The sequence below is a fragment of the Eptatretus burgeri genome, chromosome 9, assembly GCF_056783735.1.
Source record: "Eptatretus burgeri isolate ZD-2024b chromosome 9, Ebu_testis_v1, whole genome shotgun sequence".
In the NCBI taxonomy this organism is placed as follows: Eukaryota; Metazoa; Chordata; class Myxini; order Myxiniformes; family Myxinidae; genus Eptatretus; species Eptatretus burgeri.
In genome coordinates, this window is record NC_140969.1 from 93100467 (window position 1) to 93118132 (window position 17666).

Here is a 17666-nt window from a genome sequence, read left to right on the forward strand (position 1 = left end):
ACCAAACCATGTGACGTATCAACAACAAATTAACAAACTTGAAAGAGGACATCAGGGGAATGTACGTGTAAAGTTTCGCCTTAATCTGTCCAGCCCTTCTGGAGAAGAAGATTTTTTTTAAAAAAACACTAAAAAACAAGATGGCGGCCGAATTACGTCATCGATGACGTCAAGAAAAACATTTTCCGCAGCAATTTTAGGCGTAGATGATGCTCAGAATTTTTCAGATTTTTCCTATATGGCGTTCTACTTGACGAATTTTCACTGGAATATCGCTTCACCTATGACGTCACGAAAAATCACACGTGTTCCCCATAGGGAGCTTAGTAAAATGTATCAAGCGAAAAAAATTTTCCATTGCACGGTTTCCGAGATACAGATCTGCAAAGTTTAGCGCTTTTTTCAAGATGGCGCCCGTACCACGTGAGCAATGACGTCATAATTATAACGTGGTTGTGCTATCAAAAAAGATACATACTGTGGTGAAGATTTTGTGTTCGATCGGACTTAGTATCCCAGAGAAAATGGTTTTTAAAGCGAAAAAGGGTGCAAAATGCCGTAGGAAAAAGAAATAATAAATAATAATAATAAACAGAAGAAAAACAATAGGGTACCCTGTACTCACAGGGTACCCTAATAATAATAAACAGAAGAAAAACAATAGGTTATCCAGTCCATTTGACTGGATACCCTAATAATAAACAGAAGAAAAACAATAGGTTATCCAGTCCATTTGACTGGATACCCTAATAATAATAAACAGAAGAAAAACAATAGGTTATCCAGTCCATTTGACTGGATACCCTAATAACGTGAAACAATGACCAATGTCTGTCAACCAATAACGACGAATAACGTCTGTCAACCAATGACAGGGCAGGGTGCTATGATGTCACGAATGACGTCACAATTAATGCGTATTTATTTATTGTTTTTTTTTTTTTGCACGATTGAGGTCACAATTCTTCTTCTTCTTCATTTGGTATGACGTCACAATCGACTCTGGGGACCTGAGTATGTGCCCTTTCAAGGTTTGATATCGTTCTTCATCCATTTCAGCTGTTTCAGCTGGGGGGAGGGCAAGAGAGGGGGCGAGAGAGGGGAGGGAGAGAGGGGCGAGAGAGGGGAGGGAGAGAGGGGTGAGAGAGGGGAGGGAGAGAGGGGAGGGAGAGGGGGCTGAGAGAGAGAGGGGGTGAGAGAGAGGGGGTGAGAGAGAGGGGGTGTAACAATTCAAGAGAGGAGAGAGGAAGTGGCGAGAGAGGGGTACGAGAGGGGGGTGAGAGAGAGGGCGGAGAGAGGAAGGGGGAGAGAGGAGGGGGCATCACAATTCTTCTTCTTCATTTGATATGACGTCATGTCACAATTGACGCTGGGGACCTGAGTATGTTTCCAAGGTGTTTCCCAAGTTATGGCCATTTATGATACGGTTGGTCCGATCTAATTGAAACAATGCCCCAATCCAGTCGTCGTTTACGAGAGCAAAGGAACGAAGCTGCACATACTGGCACGCACCTACAGGCACGCGCTTATGGGCCTGCACCAGTATATATATATATATATATATATATATATATATATATATATATATATATATATATATATATATATATATATATATATACATACATATATACATACATATATATTGTTACGAATTCTGGCCCGCCTGGCGTGCGATCGGCCACGCACCTCTAATGGCAGCCACGTTGCCCACCGGATGGACAATTCCGTCATGACCCTCCTGGAACAACCACCAGGAGCCAGTCACGGGTGGGCGTTTAACCTCACCACAACCCAGTCCGCATTCTACCCGCGCGAAATAGGGTGAATCGCCAAATGTCGATATACCTAAATACCCGCACGGGTAACCTACCGAAGGGTTGCACCACGTCGCAGGTCGGCTTAGGACACGAACTGCTAAAACGGTTCGTTCTGTGCTACAGGGATAACCGAGCGGTGTTATCGCCGAACTCGACGGTTCAGATTATTTATCGGGTGTTTAAAACCCACCTAATTATTCCACGACGCAAGATGGCATTTTCAATGGGGAAAGAAGACGCAACGAACGAGATACATTTCACACAAGGACATTTATTATAAAGCACATATTGCACACACAAGGAATCATGCAATATACAAGCAAGACAAATAGAAAGCAATACAACCGACTACAATGAGAATGTACATGCACTTAACAGGACACGGCGCCACAGCATGCATACAAAAACAACAGGAACACCCTCCCCATAGGCAGGGAGGTAGACGGGGTTCGTAAACCTTTATGGTCGAAGGCCGTGGATGACCGAAAAGGCCCGCGAGACCGTGCTGGTTACCTGCCCCCTCGAGGTGTGACGGTGGGCAGGTCGCGACGCCTTGTTCCCACGGCAGCTGGCGTAGCCGTGCCTGCTCTCGGGCCTTTGCGATGACGTGGTCGGTGAGTTCTCTCCGGCGTCCCTCGCCAGCCGCGCAAATTCGCACCACACAGCCGGCGGGGCTGCGCCTCCCGTCTGCGTCTCCGAGGCGTCGCCCGGACTCGCCACCGGCCCGCGCCTTCACCGACAGGTCGCCCAACGCCAAGACGAGAGTGCCCGACCTCGACCACCAAGAGAGAGCTCGAAGATTAAGCGAGAGGATGACGTCCACCAAGAGAGCGAGTAGAATCCAACACGACCCCGACAGGAGTGAGCCTCGCGCGCGGTCTGCCTTATATAGCAAGGGGTTCCACCCTTCGCTCCTCCCCGTTTTTGGCTCCACCTTCCTTCGAGAAGGTTCCCGAAAAGGGGCGTTCCCTCACCCCGCCGGCCTCACACTGTTCATCCACCAATCGGCGGCGAGCTGCCCTCCCCCTGCCTCCGTCACACTCCTCGGAGAAACAGGCGGGAAAAATCCGCGCGCCCATCGGATCTCCTCTGGTTTCCTTTTGCGTTCGACGGTTTTCAACGGACTTGTTGCTTGCTTGGAGGTTTGTTCAAAATAACAATAGAAAAAGAAAAACGGCTATCGCAAAGAGTCGCAGGCCGGTGAACATGAAGAAAACCCTTTAAACAACGGTGGGGACCTATCTGCACATAAACTTAGCGTCATAACTGATCTAAGGACCCTTTCTGATGTATTGCGAATTTCCACAGCCGTAAATATATATATATATATATATATATATATATATATATATATATATATATATATATATATATATGCGTATATACTAACAGGGTTCATACACTTACATCTATCTATAATTCCAGCAATCTCTGTGTGTGTGTCTGTCTGTCTGTCCATCTGGTTGTCTGTTTGTCTGCGACCGCCGTTTCTCAACGACCGCCGGTCCGATCTGATCGAAACTTGCTAGGAATATTGCCAGGGCCCCGCGGATGTGCCTTTTCGAGGTTTGATGTCAATCGGACGAGCGGTTCCCAAGTTACGCCCATTTATCTGTCAACCAATGACAAGACACGGTGCTATGACGTCACGAATAAAGTCACAATTAATGTTTATTTATTTATTTGCACGAATGACGGTCCGATCTGATTGAAACTTGCCAGGAATATTGCTGGGGACCCGCGGATGTGCCTTTTCAAGGTTTGATATTAATGGGATAAGCGGTTCCCAAGTTACGGGCATTTATCTGTCGACCAATGACAAGACACGGTGCTATGACGTCACAAATAATGTTTATTTATTTATTATTATTATTTTTTTGCACGATTGATTGGTCCGATCTGATTGAAACTTGCCAGGAATATTGCTGGGGACCCGCGGATGTGCCTTTTCGAGGTTTGATATTAATCGGACGAGCGGTTCCCAAGTTACGGCCATTTATCTGTCGACCAATATCTGCGAGAGAGGGGGACGGGAGAGGGGGGATGAGAGTGGGGGTGAGAGGGGAGAGAGAGGAGGGGGGAGAGAGGAAGGGCAAGACTAGGGGGAGAGAGCGAGGGGGGCAAGAGAGGGGGAGAGAGGGGGTGAGAGAGGGGCGAGAGAGGGGGGCGAGAGAGGGGGGCGAGAGAGGGGGCGAGAGAGGGGGGCGAGAGAGGGGGGCGAGAGAGGGGGGCGAGAGAGGGGGCGATGAGAGTGGGGGCGATGAGAGTGGGGGGGGGTGAGAGAGGGGGCGGGAGAGGGCTGCACATACTGGCACTCATCTACGGGCACGCACCTATGCGCCCGCACTAGTTAAAAGAAAATTCCAGGAGTTTTCCAGGACAATAAATTCAATTTTCCAGGAGTTTTTGGCACAATTTTTAACAAAGTCAAATTTTGATCAGTGTCGAAGATTCAGTAATTTTCATCATGAAACAGTTCATCCAGACAGTCAGCCTATACATCAAGAAATTGTTCATCCAAACAGTCCACCTATACATCCATAAAACTGTTCAAGCAGTCAACCTATTCATTCTTTTAGCTTCTGAACCTTCTCTTCCAGCTTGGAAGATAAAGTGATGAGCTCTGCCTGTTTTGGCTTGGCCGTTCTCCTCAGACTGTTCGACTTGGTTGTGAAGGTAATCTTTCCTGTCGCCTCTGCTTTTTCTGAGAAGTCATCAGCTGATTTCTGTAATGAAAGGACGTCATTCTGCAATAGTTTCCTCTTTGATTTTATTTCATCAATCTCCTCGAGCAGATTTTTCGTTGGTTGGTTTTTTTGTGGCCTCTGCACCTTCCTTCTTCTTCCTTTCCTCGTCAAGATGAGCCATATATCCCTGCCTGCCTGATGCTGCAGATACAAGCAGTTGCTTTGACATTTCTACTTGCTGTATGCCCCCAACGCTATCTATGTGGTCACAGATCAGCAGCTGGGCAATGACAGATTCCTCGTGCAGGTTTTCTTCCTCAATCTGTCGATTGACAGAGAAGCCCCGTTCCACCGATGCTTGTCCATGGGATAGCAGTAACAGATGCTTCACCACCCTCCATAATGAACTGATGTGTTGGTTTGTAGCCATGGACTCGAAGAGCAGCACATCTATCCTACTCTTGTCCTCATACGGCTTGGAATTCTTAAATGTGGAGTAGTTAGCAGCCACGGTTGCGTCGATGAACTCGTCAAACTGTTGAAGAATGTCATCACATGCAGAGGCACCACCTCTGACACAGCCTGCCTCCACTAGTGCTGTGAGAATTTTCCGCATTCTCATGAGGCATCCGGCTTTTGAAGCGACCATCTGTCTGGGATCCAGGCATGACATGTTATTTGTCAAGGGGTACTTCAGGGGACAATTCTCCAATAATTTAACAACTATTTTTAGCAAGAAGTCTTTGCTCCATGATTTGTCAGTCACTGACAACACTGGTACCAGTGGCTGGTGATTTAATATTCTTCAGCTCCTGCTCAGCTGCAAAGCCAAAATCCACTTTGCTAAAATTCCGATGGATTTTCTTATCCTTTGGATCCAGTTTCATGAGTTTGTTGATGGATGAGGTGTCAACATCCTCCTTCACAAAGCACTTCACAATGCCAGAGAGCAGCCTGTGTAGATCTTCAGCAATGAAGGGCATCATTGGTTTGTCGGTTTGGTAAGTTACAAGGAATGGCGATACCAGTTTTGCTATTGACAAGAAAGCCAGGAATTTTACCATTATGAGTGGATCTTTTGTGCACGAAACCAATGTCATAAGATGCTGTTTTGGGGTTTGGGTAAATCACTTGGGATACCTTGTGAATGTACACTTTAATCTTTGGCCAAATGTCTATTGCTCTCTGTACAACAGGAACATTCTCTACCAATCTATGGGCACAAAATTTCAGCGGAAATAGGTCTGTTCCAGTCGCATTCACATAATCCTCTCTTCTAGCAGGCATCTCCTTGAAGAGTTTGTGTAAGCTTTTCAAAACATCCTGAACAGGCCATGCAGAGGCAGCTGCTCCATCCTTGAAAGCACCATGAACAATATGTAGGCCACAACTTCCAATGCTTAGTAGGGATTGGTTGAAAGTCATTGATATCTTCTGCATTAGACGGTGAAATTTCCAGTTGATGTTAGGCCCATCCATGAATATTTGAAGCATTCGACCGATGTTTAGGCCTTCCGTGCAGTTTTCGGAATGTTAGACCATGTCCTCCAAAGTCGCATGCCCCATGAATGTGGATCTGTAGTAATGTGTCCTAACCTGATAAATATAATAAAATTCATACATAAGCTAATGGAATAAACAAGAAAAAAAAATTCAATTATAACCTCTAAAATCTGATGAAATATATAGATTATATAATTGTATTATTGTGTAAGCAATTGTTTATCTCCCCCCCCCCACCACACACACACACACACACACACACACACACACACACACACACACACACACACACACACACACACACACACACACACACACACACACACACACACACACACACACACACACACACACACACACACACACACAATTACATGTACAAGAATTGGATCATCAATGTATTCAGATTATATTAAAATTATCTGATTCACTATACAACCATTGATCAATGATGCAATCATTAGGCCTAAGTCACATATGCTCTACGGCGAGGCCGTACGCCCTCTGAATTGACAGAAACGTGCGGCGGCCGCAGAGTTTTTGCGGTGGCCTCAGGGTAGCCCTACGCCGTTTGGCTATCTTTTACAGGCCGTAAGGTCGCCGTGGAATTATAACGCGGAGTTATAACTTTTTTCATTTCTACGTTTGCCGTAGCAATTCTACAATCCAAAACAAAAAAAAACTGGTAAAAAAAAAAATAATAATAAAAAATTAACCCACTCGTTACCATCCGTCTGGCAGCACGTTCACCTTGCAGGCACCTTGAGGCTACCTTGCATCTGCCTTGAAAATTCTATGGCCGCCGCAGGGCCCCCTTAAGGTCACCGTGCGACATCAAATCAAAGACCGTACGGCAACCCCACGTTTTCGGTCTCCACAATTTCTAAGACCTAAGGCCAAAGTCACATTTGCTCTACGGCGAGGATACGGCGGCCGTACGCCCTGTGAATTGACAGAAACGTGCGGCGGCCGCAGAGTTTCTGCGGTGGCCCTACGCCGTTTGGCTATATTTTACACGTCGTAAGGTCACCGGGGAATTATAACGCGGAGTTATAACTTTTTTCATTTCTACGTTCGCCGTAGCAATTCGACAAGCCGAAACAAAAAAAAAACTGGTAAAAAAAAAAAACCCCACTCGTTACCATCCGTATGGCCGCACGTTCGCCTTAGGGCCCCCCTGCGGTCGCCTTGCGGGCACCTTGCGTCTGCCTTGAAAATTCTGTGGCCGCCGCAGGAACGCCCTAAGGTCACCGTGCGAGATCAAATCAAAGACCATACGGCACCCCCATGTTTTCGGTCTCCACAATTTAAAAATATGCCGTGCAGCTACCCGAAAAATAAAAACATATGTGACTGCTACATTGTGTGACCGTGGAAATACTGCGGCCGCCGTATAATTGCTAGTGGCCATAGATTTTGAAGACCCCACGGCCGCCGTGGCAAATGTGACTTAGGCCTTAATCATTTAAAACAAACGATATCTTTGGAACTAGCATTACATGTATAATCTATCTATAATTCCAGCAATCTCTGTGTGTGTGTCTGTCTGTCTGCGACCGCCGTTTCGACGACAGCCAATCCGATCGGATTGAAACTTGCCAGGAATATTGCCGGGGCCCCGCGGATGTGCCTTTTCAAGGTTTGATATCAATCGGACGAGCAGTTCCCAAGTTACGGCCATTTATCTGTCAACCAATGACAGGACACGGTACTATGACATCATGAATGAGGTCACAATTGTTAATTTAATTATTATTTTTTTTTGCATGATTGACGTCACAATTCTTCTTCTTCTTCGTTTGGTATGACGTCACAATCGACGCTGGGAACCTGAGTATGTGCCTTTTCAAGGTTTGATATCAATCGCACAAGCGGTTCCCAAGTTACGGCCATTTATCTGTCAACCAATGACAAGACACCGTGCTATGACATCACGAATGACGTCACAATTAATGGGTTTTTTTTTGTTTGTTTTTTTTTTGCACGATTGACGTCACAATTCTTCTTCTTCTTCGTTTGGTATGACGTCACAATCGACGCTGGCGACCTGAGCATGTGCCTTTTCAAGGTTTGATATCGTTCTTCATCTGCTTCAGCTGTTTCCCAAGTGTTTCCCAAGGTTTGAAAGCTGTTTTTTCCCAAGGTTTGAATTAATTGTTCAAATTATTAATTCATCCCAAGGTTTGAATTTTCCCAAAGGAAAGAGTTGTTTCCCAAGGGTTTGAAAGCTGTTTTTTCCCAAGGTTTGAATTAATTGTTGTGCTTGGTAGACATTTGTGAATACATTTACAGAGAGAGGGGAGAGAGGGGGGGTACCGAGAGAGGGGGGGCTGAGAGAGGGGGGCGAGAGAGGGCGGCGAGAGAGGGGCGTCACAGTTCAAGGGAGGGGAAGAGAGGAGGGGCAAGAGAGGGGGACGGGGAGGGGGTGAGAGTGGGAGAGAGAGGCGAGAGAGGAGGGGGGAGAGAGGAGAACGAGAGAGAGGAGCGAGAGAAGGGTGAGAGAGGAGGGGGAGAGAGGAGGGGGGAGAGAGAGGGAGGCGAGAGAGGGGGGAGAGAGGGAGGCGAGAGAGAGACGGGGCATCATAATTCTTCTTCGTTTGATATGATGTCACAATTGACGCTGGGGACCTGAGTACGTTTCCCAGGTGTTTCCCAAGTTATGGCCATTTATGATACGGTTGGTCCGATCTAATTGAAACAATTCCCCAATCCAGTCATCGTTTACGAGAGAGAAGGAACGAAGCTGCACATACTGGCATGCACCTACGGGCCCGCACTAGTATAATCAACACATAATTAATTACAGTACCTGATCCTTTTCTCAGATTCGGGCATGTATATCCATTTGTTTATTCTTCGTATTTTGATTAAGACTTTCGTCGAAGAGAAGAACATAACCATCTTCATCAGAATTATTTTCGTTAGTTGATGCTTGAAATACGGTGCAATACCGTAATTGCACATGTATGCACATTTTCGCTCACCACAGGAGAAATGTTTCGCAATTTCTGAATCTGGAAACATCTGCGCGAACAAGGACGAGATATCTGTACATGAATTAAAAGAGTAGTAGGAGTTCACCACTTTAAGAGTCCACAATACTTCCGATGTAAGGCAATCGTTATGGCTGACGAATGAGGTTAGTGGTGCAGTTGAGGGCTTCCGTAATGTTGGAGTTGGAGCAGCTGTGCTCCCCTGCCATTCATTTGCCTTCGATGATCCAGAGAAGAAATCTCGAATGGTGCATCCACAAGCTGCCTTCTTTTGCTCCAGTAACTGCTTGCGTTTCGATCCTTTTCCGTGGCTCCGAATAGCAGGCTTGTCCATGTTCGAAATGTCGGAAATCTTCAGGCAGATATTACACTTTGCACTGTATTTATCTGTGCCACACTCCAACCAAGATACGTATTCCAGATGTAATATATAATACGTATTCGGAAATCCAAAATATAATTTTTTAAGGAGTTTTCAGGTGTTCAATTTGATTTTTAAGCATATTCCAGATTATTCCAGGATAGGAATTGAATTCCAGGAGTTTTAAGAACTTTCCAGGAGGCGTGCTAACCCTGTCGAAGAGATCACCAAGGATGCGGCACATGAGTTCTTCGAGTGCCATCTCTGATCCAGGCATTCCCATTGCAGATCTGGTATACACACGTATTCCACGGAAGGGTGTGGTTACACTGCAGTACTTCATGGACTGGCGGGAAAATGGAATTTGGTAAAAGGCACTCCGAAGGTCAGTAGTAATTAGATACTTCCACTGAGAAATTTTGCGCGGGATGGAATCTACGTTTGGCATAAGAGAGGGTTGGGGCTTACTGTACCGGCCCACATCAGCAAAGGCCGTGATTAAGTGAAAACCGCCACTGGGCTTATTGATCAACAATGAGGGTTTCAGATATTCCACAGTAATCCCCATGTCCTCAGGGTGAGCAAAGACTCCAAAGACTGTCACTACTCGACATGTCATTTGGGAGGACCATTTTGATAAACTCTCTGGGCCACAGAGTACTTGTGTGGGGTGGGGCACGTAGTACATGAGCTCTGCATACTGCATGGCGATCAAAGCTCCTTCCCTGAGACCCATACACGTACATGGTGCCATCACCCAGGATAACTTGGTGCTTCGCAGGGCGGATTAGACTCCATGAAAGGTGTTCCCGCCAGTACCTCCACGTCAAGATTTTCGATGACCAGGCCATCGAACTGAAATTATCTTCAATCACGTGTCAGTGTCAGTCTGGTCTCACCAACAATTTGAAGAGGGGATGATCCATCAGCCTGATGAGCAGACTGCGCACTCTTCTGAATCTTGGCTCCTACATTTCTTGCCGTTCTCACGAATCAGGTTTCCCGTGGCACCGCTGTCAATGGAGACTCGGGTTGTGTGGTAACCGTGGAAGGTGTCGAGATATGGAGACTGGCGTATCTGTAGGATTCGGTTACTATCCTACTGTAGGACACGTAGGAGAGTGGCCGGTTCTGTAAAATCTGTGTTACTAACTACCTTGTCCCCATGGGCACATGTTATGTCTCCAGGCTCGTCGTTTGACTCTTCAGTTATGTCAGCCACTTGGCGTGCTCGTGCAATGTAGCGACAATCTCATTCAGGGAGGAAAGGACATTCACTGACGAAATGATTGTAATCAGTATGGCGTACTTGTTTGCAGAGGGGACAGGACTTCGTAAGTTTGTTGGAACGAGTCCCCGAAAGGACTTGACGGGGTTTTGACGATGGGAATGATGCCGGGCGGGAGGCTTGTAATCGAGACGTTACAGTACGCAATGACTTTACATCTTCAGCAGTGTGGAGCTCATCTAATAGTGAGTCAAGTGCCTGGGATATCTCCGACTTTATGGAGGCTAAGGTGCGGGTCCTGAGCTCGGTTCCATAGCGATGTTTGACGAGCCCGGGGAGTCCACTGTGAACAAGACGAAGCCATGTGAGCACAACAAAGTTCTCCAGTGAGGGGGATAACTCCTCATCTTCAGTGATCACCTGGTTGTGGTGGGAGATTCCACCATCTCGGCGAAGCAAGGTACCTTCCACAAATGCCATCAGGCGTTGCTACAAGTATTCATGGCGCTCCTCGGGGTTATGGCGTATCGCTGCAAAGTCAATGAAGTGTGCACCCGTCGACTGGAATCCAAAATGTTGTCAAATCGACTGCTATATGTTGGCTACAGAAGTGGAGTTTCGGACTATGGTGTTACGTGATATTGTTACGGAGTTGGAAACCTTGTGCACACAAACAGCCAGAGTCCCCATAGTTCAGTTATTTCAATAAGTATGTGTTTATGGTTGGAATCCATCCCCTTCTGTCTAATGGGAATTTCATGTGTGCGCTGCGAGTTATTTTTTTTAGTTAGGTTTTTACAACAACTACAACAACAACACCGTCCCTCACTCGACCCAGTCGCCATTGCCCATGTGTTTTTGGTTGAGGATGTGGGCAGAGCCTCCGTCACTTCGGATCGAGGCTCCGCCCCAAGAAAGTGCATGGACCGTTTCCTCCAGCCAATAAGCGGAGGGCGAGCACCACACGCGTGCCCCAGCCAATCGGGAGGCTTACCACGAGTCGTCCGACAATCCCTCGTCCAATCAGGAGGTGAGGGGCAAGAAAATAAACCGCTCCCCGATTATTGTTATAAATAAACCCCTGTTAAATGTACCAGCTCGTTTTCTGTGCTTTCTCCCATTGGCCTAGCATGGTACAGGTTTGAGAATTAGCAAGACCGTACGTGCCGTAAATTATTCATTTGGTCCGGCGCGGCTTTGGTAGCTTCTGCTCGATAACGCCGGATCCGAGTCGGTGATAGCGACTCGATTCGGACAAAGTCGGCCGAGGGTGTGGTTTCCCCGGTAGTTGGACGGCATGAGTACTTCGGTAAATTGGAATTCGACAAGTGGACCCGACCTCACGCCATCAAAATATTGGCGACCACGGTCCTCCAAGTGACCCGTGACCTTCCAGAGTTGTCAGAGAGTCACGACCTAAATTCCGGGTGTTCGGTGGCAGACGACTCCACTGCTCCACCACGTGGTCGTTTATCGCCACAGAACCCCGGCCCACAACAATATCACAGAGCAGTAGTTTGCAATCTGACCCAGCATAAGTTCCAGTACGGTGACTTTCTGTTGGGCAGTGCGACGCCGCTCAACGGGGACGCTCTCACCATCATGCAAAAGTCAACGAAGAGGGAACGCTCTGCTCTTCTTCTCCGAGGTGACGCCCTCGGTGAGGAAGGGAGCAAAGTTGGGATCGAGCGATAAAATATAAAGGAGATTGCGTCTCCAACATTCAAATGAGTTCACCGTTTCACTCTTGCTGAGTGACCACTGCTTTGGTGCACGGTGTTAAAGAGTAATGTATGAACACGAACATTGGTAAAGGTAATAACAGTTATATTCTTGTGTATTTGCAGATGCAGCTTCATCATTTGTAATCTAATAAACGGATGCCACAAAACGGAGTAGTTCCTACTTATGATGAAACTGAGCATTGAACATCACCACTGAGACAACCAACCCCCAGGATGCCCACCGTAAACTGTCCTATCACTGACTGTGAGTACTCCACCCCCGATGTTGAAGCAGTCCTGGCTGTGGCGCTCATCATGACTAATGCCACAACTCACACAGCTGCCAATGTCAACATCGTTACAGCTAAAGTTGAGCAGGTGAAATGTCCCACGATCTCATCCGCTGGGACAAGTGAGGAATGGGCCTATTTACAATCGCGGTGGTCCGACTATGAAGATGCAACCAAAGTGACAGGCAAAGACAAGGTCATCCAACTGCTGGAATGTTGCGATGAACAATTAAGAAAAGACTTGACTCGCAATGCTGGCGGCACACTAACGAACAACTCAGAGGACGATGTCCTTAAGGTTATCAAGCGACTTGCAGTGAGAGAAGAGAACATCATGGTTGCTCGCGCTACACTACATGATATGCACCAGGACCACGACGAACCCGTCAGATCATTTGGGGCACGTCTCCGTGGTCAAGCAGGTGTATGTAAATTCATCATTCAATGCCCTCATTGCAATCAAGATGTGAATTACACAGAACCGGTCCTCTGTCACTCTGTAACCCATGGGCTCATTGACCAGGACATTCAACTCGACCTAATGGCCGACCGTAACCAGAACATGAAACTCCAAGGAATCTACCAGTTTGTCGAAGCTTAAGAATCTGGCAAACGCTCAGCCTCACGCCTCTTCCAGTCACAATCACCTGGGATGGATGCCGCTAGCAGCTCCTACCAACGTCACAAGAATGAGACACTAAGAGGCTACCATGACGATGATCGCAAAACAACAGACAAGTCAGAGCAGTGCTACTACTGTGGAAAGAAAGAACACGGGCACCAATCTCTCGCCAAGTTCAGAAAGGAGTGTCCCGCCTATGGTCACACATGTGTGCATTGTGGGAAGACCAATCACTTCGATCATGTGTGCAAAAACAAGAACAAATCAACCACCAAGGCCAACGCTAACGAATCAGAAGGTGCCGTGTTTGATTCCTTGTGCACAGTCGCAACTGATGCAACATCCCCCGAATCTATGAGCCTGGACCACCACATGTACAAACATCTATCTGACACCTGGATCCGGAAATCATCAAAGCTCCAACCGTTCGTTAAACTGATGATCGGAGCATTCCAGGTTGATTACAAGCACCTCGGATACAATCTCTACACCAAGACCAAGTCCAAATGCATCACTTGTATGGTGGATACTGGTTGTCAAAGCTGTTTGGCTGGCATGAAAGCTATCTCCGGCCTTGGCTTCAAGACCAAAGACCTAATCCCAGTCACAATGAGGATGCACGCTGTCAACAACAAGGGGATCAAAATCATCGGTGCCGTCATCCTCAGGATATCAGGCGAAGACAAAGATGGCAGCAACCTGGAGACTCAACAGATTACCTACGTCACTGACAGTTCAGACAAGTTCTTCCTCAGTCGAGATGCATGTATCAGTCTGGGCATGATCACCGACACCTTCCCTACAGTTGATGAGATAGACAGAGACACAGTCCACGCCACCTCAGATGTACTAGACCCCCTACCCAGAAATGACAATGGACTTACATCTGAATGTGACTGCCCTCCTCGGGAGAAGCCACCACCAATGCCCACAAAGTTGCCTTTCCCAGCCACGTCAGCGAACCGTGAGAGACTTCATCAATTCCTCCTGGATCACTACAGATCAAGCACTTTTAATACCTGCGAGCATCAACCCCTCCCAATGATGGATGGACCACCACTACATCTCATGATCAACCCAGATGCTACACCCATGGCCCACCACACACCAGCACCAGTCCCCATCCACTGGCAGGATGAAGTCAAAGCTGGATTGGATCGCGACATTAGGCTAGGTGTTCTCGAACCTGTCCCAATCTGAGAGCCAGTTACGTGGTGCCACCGTATGGTTGTGTGTGCTAAGAAAAACGGAAAACCTTGTCGTACGGTAGACATGCAACCTCTGAACTGCCACGCTACACGCGAAACCCATCACACACAATCACCCTTCCACCAAGCACGGTCTGTACCCTCAGGAACACTGAAGACAGTATTTGATGCATGGAATGGATATCACAGCATTCCACTGGAAGAAGGTGACAGACACCTCACGACCTTCATCACACCCTGGGGCAAGTACCACGACCGTACCGCTCCACAAGGGTATATCGCCTCTGGCGATGGATACTCAAGGCGTTTTGATGAGATAGCCTCTGACTTTCCAAACAAAACAAAGTGCATAGATGACACTCTACTATGGGCTGACAACCTAGAAAAAAGTTTCTTCCAGGCTTGTAAGTGGCTGAATATCTGTGGACGAAACGGCATCACCCTCAACCCCAAGAAGTTCGTATTTGGCCAGAAGACTGTGGAGTTCGCTGGATTCCAGATCACACAGGATAGCGTTCGGCCCTGCAAACGATTCCTACATGCTATCATGGAATTCCCTCTGCCCAGAAACAGCACGGATATCCGCTCATGGTTTGGGCTGGTAAATCAAGTTTCATATGCATTCAGTATGACAGAGCGCATGCTACCTTTTCGAGCCTTCCTCAAGCCTGGCACCACATTTGCCTGGGACGACCGCCTAAACGAACTGTTTCATGAATCCAAGAAGGTCATTGTCAATGAGATCGAGTCTGGCGTACAGATATTCGACAAGTCTAGACCAACATGCCTTGCCACAGATTGGTCGAAAGTCGGCGTCAGATTCTGGCTCTTCCAGAAACATTGCCCATGTCAATCAACCACCCTGTCCTGCTGTCCGACAGGATGGAAGATCACACTAGTCGGAAGTCGTTTCACACACTCAGCAGAATCTCGTTATGCCTCTGTTGAAGGGGAAGCCTTAGCCCTGGCTGACGCATTGGACAAAGCTCGCTATTTTGTCCTGGGATGCAAGGATCTCACTATCGCGGTCGACCATAAACCGCTTCTCAAGCTCTTTGGCGACAGATCACTCGATGAAATCCCAAACAACCGACTCCTGAACCTCAAAGAAAAAACACTTCGCTACATGTTTAACATGGTCCATGTCCCTGGTGTAAAGAACAGAGCGGCCACCCTACAGGTGACGCCATCCTACACCATTTCCTGGCACCCTACAGGTGACGACAATCCCGAGAAGATGCACCTGAAAGATGACATATCATCTATTGCATCTACGCCCCAGAGTGACAACACCATTCCTTACCCTACAGTACGGCAAGACTTTCTTGCTGGCATATGCTGCATCGAGACATCAAACACTGATTCATCCTCATCGCACACCGCTGCAGTTTCATCCCTCAAAACACTCGAGACCATCACCTGGAACAAGGTTCGATTGGCTACTAGTAGTGATGAGAATATGAACAGGTTGGTGAACATCATCGAATCAGGCATGCCGATCTCTCGTCAAGATATCCCATCGACACTCCAAGAATACCACCAAAACCGGGATCACCTACATACCGTGGATGGAGTAATCACCTACAAGAATCGCATTGTCATCCCACCGTCCCTCCGACAGGACTGCCTGGAAGCTCTTCATGCTGCACATCAAAGAATATCATCCATGATTGCCAGAGCTGAATTGTCTGTGTTCTGGCCTGGAATCACCCCTGCAATCAAATACGTCAGGAACAATTGCAACCACTGCAACCGCATGGCTCCCTCACAACCCAGCGCACCACGCATGAACAAGATCCTTCCAGACTACCCGTTCCAATGCATATGCGCCGATTACTTTCAATACAAGGGCTTTCATTACTTGCTCATCGTCGATAGATACTCCAATTGGCCTGTCGTCGAGAGGGCACCGGGAGGTTCGGCTGGCTTGGTGGATTCCCTGCGTCGCTGCATCGTCACCTATGGCATACCTGATGAACTCTCTTCCGACGGTGGCCCTGAATTCATCGCTAGCAATACTCGCCAATTCCTACTGAACTGGGGAGTCCACCACCGCCTACCATCCGACGTGTTCCCCCATAGTAACTGCCGGGCAGAAGTAGGAGTCAAAACCGTGAAGTGCATGATCACTGACAACACCGGCTCTCATGGTGAGCTGGACACAGATTCATTCCAGCGTGCGATCCTGCAATACAGGAACTGTCCTGATAAGGACACAAAGCTATCCCCCGCCATGTGCGTGTTTGGCAGGCAGATAAAGGACTTCATACCTATCCTCCCAGGCAGATACAGACTCCATGAAACATGGAGAGACACTTGAGCCAACCGGGAAGCTCCTCTCCGCAACCGCCACATGAAAGCTGCTGAACGCTGGTCAGAGCACACAAGAAGGCTACCACCACTCACTATCGGAGACCACGTCCGCATCCAAAACCAGATTGGCCACAATCCTCGCAAATGGGACAAAACAGGCACAGTGATCGAAGTCCGCCAGCACAACCAATATGTCCAACGTGTCGACGGTTCAGGGCGAGCGACGCTCCGCAACAGGAGATTTCTCCGGAAATACGTCCCAGTCCACACCATGCTCGCCCCGGAATGGCCCCTGCACGGGAACCCCGTGCCCACACAGACACTGAGGACAGAACAACATGATGGCGTGAAACATTCCCTTGAGACACTCCACACGGTTTACCTGATCAACCAGCAACACGGACACGCCGTCGGCAGTAGTTTACTCAGTGAACATCACCGCAATGGTTAAATATTTTAAAAAACTGTTTGTTAAAGAAAACCAAGATGTTTTTCAAGTTCAACAACAGAATCGACGATAAATACGAAAAAGAACCCAGAAACGGAACAACGTTGGAGGCACGAAGCATGCCGGGATATTCTGAAGCCACGCCTCCTCTCCCATTGTGTGTGTTATTTAATTTACTTGGAAACGATGACCCGTTCATGTAAACGTGGACACGCTCATTCCGGGAGGTGTGCTGTCTTCGAAAACCACACTATTAACGTGGGAACGTGTGGTTGTTTGATTTTGGGGGAAAGAACGCGGTTAGAGGAGGTTCGAGATATTAAAATATTTATTTGTGTTCGAGAAACATCCTTTTTCAAGCTTTTGAGGCTGTTTAAAGGGAATTAAAATGACGTTTTTTTTAATGTTTCCCATCTTGAAATGCTCATCAAATCCTGTGATGAAGTAAACTGGCTTTGGCTCGACGGGA

General features: G+C 47.5%; 1 protein-coding gene across 1 annotated transcript; it reads left to right on the forward strand.

The window, feature by feature from the left end:
• Nucleotides 1-12550: 12550 nt before the first annotated feature.
• LOC147020627 (uncharacterized) lies at nucleotides 12551-16756 on the forward strand. Its single transcript, XM_085893802.1, is given in 1 exon segment — nucleotides 12551-16756. A coding segment is annotated over 1 exon segment (4206 nt).
• The last annotated feature ends 910 nt before the right edge of the window (nucleotides 16757-17666 follow it).